Below are 5,620 nucleotides of genomic sequence, written 5' to 3' on the forward strand. Positions count from 1 at the left end.
TGATGATGATGATGATGATGATGATGATGACGATGACGATGACGATGACGATGACGATGATGATGATGATGACGATTACGATGACGATGGTGATGACGATGACGATGATGTCATGATGATGACGATGACGATGATGATGATGACGATGTTGATGATGATGATGACTTCGTCTCCAGGGCACTTTCTTTTCCCTTCAAAGTGGGGAGGGCAAGACTTCTCATTTGAAGGGAAAAGCAGTCTTCATTCATTCCCACGCTAGCTAATCGATCATTTTAAAATAGAAAGATGTTATCCTGGTCTTATTTAGGATCTAAAATAGGCCATTTCCGAGTTACCATTTGCCTCCATTTCAAAATGAGTCTAAGTGCGAAACCATTTAAATGAAAATGAGTTTTACCTACAGGTCCATTTTCATGCAAATCAAACTCATTTTCATTTGAATGGTTTCGCACTTAGACTCGTCTTGAAACAGAGGCTAATTAATTAATTTTTAATTAATAATGAACTTATATTGCGCAAGTATCAATCGAGGATTTTCACTTGCGCATTACAATATTTATAAAAATATAAATTACTAACTGGCCCTGAAATTAATAAAAATACTAAAATACATGATAAATGTAAAATTACAATCAATAAAATATAAAAATTAGCTTAAAAACGCCTTCTGAAACAAATGAGTCTTAAGATACTTTTCAAAGGGTAACTCGGAAATGGCCTATTGAAATACAGTTGAATCCCGATAACTAGAACCTTCAAGGGAAAACAGAAAAGGTTCGAGTTATCGGGGGTTCGAGTTAGCGAGGTAAAGTAAGCAAGAAAATGACCTGAAGGCGAATTGAAAAAAAATCGTGTTAGCGAGAGGTTCGAGTTATCGGGATTCAACTGTAGAATATTCTGAAAAGCGATATTAAATGATTATAATTGTCAAATTCAGTATGTTTTATATTGAAATAAGACGTTTCAGTAGTGCGTCTGGAGGTGAAGAAGTTAAAGGTGCTTATTTCTTACTTTCAAAAAAAGAACATCCTTGGACAATATTCTTCGGATATATATTGTTTCTTGAAAGCGCGGGAGCATCAATTGTTGGACTTTATGCTGCGCCGTTGGGCAAGATTGCTCTCCAAGTGCCTTTCCTGAGCATATAAATTGGTGGTAATAAATCTGACGAAAATGCTTGGGATCAGTTGACCTGCGATGGACTAACATCGAACACAGGGAAATTAGAAATCGTTCTGTGCTACAGAAAGTGGACTTCAAAGGCCTGATGCTATTTTCATAATGAGCTGTTACGTCTGAGTGATTATATCAGACTTTGACCTTCGATATATTGGTCCTGATTGATCTATTTGTGATAGAAACAAAGAAAAAAACATAAGGCTTGTGTATAAGAATCCCTTTGTGGACTTTGTGCGATGAAGGGATATTAAGAAGGCGTACGCGTTGGCCACTTATTAAGGGTCTGCGTAGCCGTCGGGTTTCGCGCGCGAGTGTCTTCAGCGGCGGAACCACCATTCCCGCAAATAAAATTTCGAGGAAAACTCACATACTTTCGTTGATAAAAGAAACTTAGTGACAAGCTCACTGTCGTCAAGAGCTTTTCTTTGACGAAGGCTCGTTTGCGATATGGATATTAATGAGGGGGGTCATTAATAGGTACGTTTAAAGCTACTAATGAAAATAGCGGCCCCTCAATTTGAAGCCAGATTGTTCCGAAAACACCAAGGCCATCATATAAACTCAAGCGAAAAAAAGTTTTATTTCAGTGGCCTTTCAGACTAAAAAGTTTAAGCAATAAAAGTAAAATCATTCAATACAGTTGATGAAATACGATCTACAATCTTAGTCAGAGTAAAAAAAGAAATGAAACCCCCTCCCACAAATTAAATAAATGAAAAACTTCCCACTTTTTCCATCATTGCAAAGGGGGAGGGTTGGTCTTAATTTTTCATTTCAACTGTCCAAGATTAGAGAGTTGTTCTTTCCGCTGCATTTCCTCTCGGCAAACGATTTAAGATAAAATTGAACTTCCCTGAAAGAATTCTATTACCGATGAAACACTCTCAATACGAAACTGAGTGAGCCCATGGCCAGAACTTGTACTTCTGGTGTGACTGAGTTGCACTGTGACGTCTGTTCTAGCGTGTTTAGGGACGGACCATTATTTTTTTGGAGGGGGGGGGGGATGAAAAATATTGAAAAAAATTGTTTGCAGGGCCTGGAAAGACAAAATAAATTGTTTGCAAACACGATATGTATAACAAAAAATAGTAAGAATTTCGAAAAAAAAATGTTTGCAGAGGTGCATAAACTAAAAAAAAAAAGTTTGCAGAGGAACATTTTTCATCCCCCCCCCCTCCAAGAAAATAATGGTCCGTCCCTTACAGAGAAATCTGAGCACAAAGGCATACCGAGGTCATACTCAAGACTACTGGGAAATAAGAGCTGAGGTCTGGTTTAAGAAGGTCGGGACTCCACAAATGAGTCAACACATATTAAGTTCATCAACTATTATTTCAAACTAACCCTTATTTTTTAGGTGACAGTTAAAAGACCCCTTTAAAGAGTCTTGAAATTCTGGCCACGTTGTCCGTTTCTCATCCCATGCACTGGAAGATCACGGCCCGGGGGGGGGGGGGTACTCAAAAAAGTTTTATACGGGGAGGCTCCGCCCCAAGTTCCAACCCCTTACCCTTTTATATACCATTTTTGACAGAAATTGTACCCCTTTCGTATATCTTTAACTGAAAAAAAGGTACCCCTCTCATATACCTGAGAGACATGGCGTGGACTTAAAATAGGACGTTTTCTTGTCATTTTTATGTAGCGCTTAATAAATTAAAATAATACAGCCATAAATTGCGTCTGTTCGAAATATTTTAATTAAAGGCCCTTTTAAATAGCCAAATGACAGATTTCTATACCCTTTCATATACTTAAACTCGTGAAATCCCAACCCTTTTATATACCTGAAGCCTGAAAAAGGTACCCCTTTCGGGCGGAGCCTCCCCGTATAGGCCATTATAGGGAGTATCCCCCCCCGGGGATCACGGACGAGAAAGGGAATAGAACGGCAATACATATGTGAACAAAAAACCTTGAAACGAAAAACACGAATTCCTTTACAGATATGTAAGAAATAATAATAACAACTTTATTTACTTTAAATGACACACAACAACAAAGTTGATAAGCTGGCGACCTCCCTAAAAGCCAAAATAACTAATAAGCTATTTACTAAACGACTTTCTTTATTGAGTGACATGTAACGATCCCGATAAAGTTATTTTTCCTGTGTAAATCAAGGGATTGGCCCGTTGCTATTTTTGAGATCTTTACACGGTATTACGACCATCTCTTTTATGCGGACTAATTCGTGTTTGTATTGGAATCAATACTCTGAACGGATATCGAGATCGGCTCTACTTAGTAAAGGTTTTATTTTAAGGGTTTAAAGATCAAGTTCTAAAAATACCGTCTTCGTATGCAACTGTCTGAGATAGCTTGCCTACGCAAGCTGGGTCAGTTAAATATCGATAATAGGCATTTTTTAGTGTCAGTTCTGGAATTTTTTTCTGATAAAAGGTCGAGCCTTGTAGGTGTAGACAGGAGAATTCATATCCTCTTGGTGTAGATGGTGATTGTGATCTGAACAATGTTTCAACATCTGATATGCATGTAGCATAAATGACACTCACTCACTGCAAAATCCAAAAATTCTCTTGCTGCCGAAATAATACACATTTTCACTGTTAGTCTTGTAAAAGAGGTAAAAGGAAAATTTCTAAATAGACTGTGAGTGGTTGCGGCGTCGAGCGACGAGGCCGGAAAAATGCGCACGACTCGGCAGAAGAAACTGCAGTTTTTGGCGCGGTCATAGTTTTCTCTAGCGCGTGTACTACACGATCGGAAATTGAAACAGAGGAAGTCGCTTTGCGCGGTGTATTACGGTAGTCTCGACGTATTCCGGGATGTTTCTTGAACATGTTTAGTAAGGGAAGTTCTCGGATAATCCCACGTTTCAAAATGTCCCTTCTTAACAAGGTCACAATTCTACCGTCATGTTTTGCTTTTAGAATTAGTACCTCTTCAGGCTGTGGTCGGATGTTCCCTTCAAAACCACCGACGATATCAGCCCCGTTATTTTTATATGGGAGTCCCCCCCCCCCCCCCTCCCCGTCGTCATTTCACAATTTTCACACAGAGAAGCTCGGCACTCTGCCAATCATTTCATGTTATGTTATTTTTTTTAAATTGTCTGTCAATTTCTAAAATTAGAAGTGTAGCCGAATCGAAAATTGAAGACTGGTGGATCCGGCTGTCCCATTGTTCCATTCCCTCTATCTTCTTTTTGCTTACTGAAGAAAGACTGGAACTAGTTTGGGAATGAACTGCATGCTGGGATTTCTTTCCGCCATCTTTTTGTTCACCGACGTCTTCTCGACGTCATTTGAAAAACAGGCTTTTTACAGCAGGAAATCGGTGAAATTTTGGCAGTAAATAATACTCAAAAGACGCTAAACCTTTGCTCAATCGATCTGTAATCTTTCCTACTCAACAAAAGCTTCCAGAATGTCGTACATGCTTCAACATTTGAGGAATGGCTGGCAAGTCGATCAAGCTATTATGTCGGAAGAAGACAGGGTTGTCGTAATTCGCTTCGGCCACGACTGGGATCCAACATGCATGAAAATGGATGAAGTATTGTACGCCATTGCGGACAAAGTGAAAAACTTTGCGGTGATGTACTTAGTGGATGTGACAGAATGTCCCGACTTCAATAAAATGTATGAATTGTACGACCCTTGCACAACGATGTTCTTCTACCGAAACAAGCATATCATGATTGACTTGGGCACAGGAAACAACAACAAGATCAACTGGCCGCTAACAGACAAGCAAGAAATGATCGATATCGTTGAAACTGTTTACCGTGGAGCGAGGAAAGGCCGAGGTTTGGTAGTTTCACCCAAAGATTATTCCACAAAATATCGCTACTGAGTACAAGATGCAAGACAAACTTTAATGCTTAGTTTCTCAACTTCTTTATTCTGTGAAATCAAAGCTACTCTGACTTTTATTTAAAACTGGTTAATGACTAACTGTAGTTACACATGGTTGTATGGTTGTTGCCACCATGTTTGACATACAATAGGGAAGCGCGCGAGTGACATCACGACTCAGACAAACAAACTGAATTGGTGGACGATTTTCCTAATGCACCTATCAATGTAAATCCAGCGGGGGGGAGGGGGGGAGTGCGGGCCAGGGGTGGGGATTTGACAGAAAAGTAAAAATTGCAGTCAAGTTCCCGAGGGTGGGAAAAATTTTTTTGTTCAAATGTACCTAAGAAGACCCACCCAGGGGCAGAATTCTAAAACAAACTAACAAGTACTTTCTACATACCTTTATTTTCTGTCAATCCAACCGTTTCGGTATTCATATTGAAAACAATAAAAGGTCACGGAAGTCTTAGATTTCCCTCAGGATTCCTACTCCAAATGTACTTGAAAGTAAAATATTCTTAAAATCGCTATTTTATGACTAAATGGCGTTAAAAGTGGCAGATAAATGCCGATGAAAAACTCAGAATCGTACCTTGCAATGAAGCATATGATTT

The 5,620-nt window shown here is 39.1% G+C and overlaps 1 protein-coding gene across 1 annotated transcript; it reads left to right on the top strand.

The window, feature by feature from the left end:
* Positions 1-4,400: 4,400 nt before the first annotated feature.
* Positions 4,401-5,223, top strand: LOC144647156 (thioredoxin-like protein 4A). The gene has a single exon (XM_078506910.1). The coding sequence runs from the start codon at positions 4,573-4,575 to the stop codon at positions 4,999-5,001; it is 429 nt and encodes a 142-aa protein (XP_078363036.1). The 5' UTR covers positions 4,401-4,572; the 3' UTR covers positions 5,002-5,223.
* Positions 5,224-5,620: the final 397 nt, after the last annotated feature.

This window comes from Oculina patagonica, chromosome 3, assembly GCF_052425735.1.
Source record: "Oculina patagonica isolate OP01 chromosome 3, crgOcupat, whole genome shotgun sequence".
Taxonomy (NCBI): Eukaryota; Metazoa; Cnidaria; class Anthozoa; order Scleractinia; family Oculinidae; genus Oculina; species Oculina patagonica.

What these genes read in the sequence shown, in the direction of transcription:
- LOC144647156 (XM_078506910.1), top strand. Translation starts at nt 4,573, where the DNA reads ATGTCGTACATGCTTCAACATTTGAGGAATGGCTGGCAAGTCGATCAA.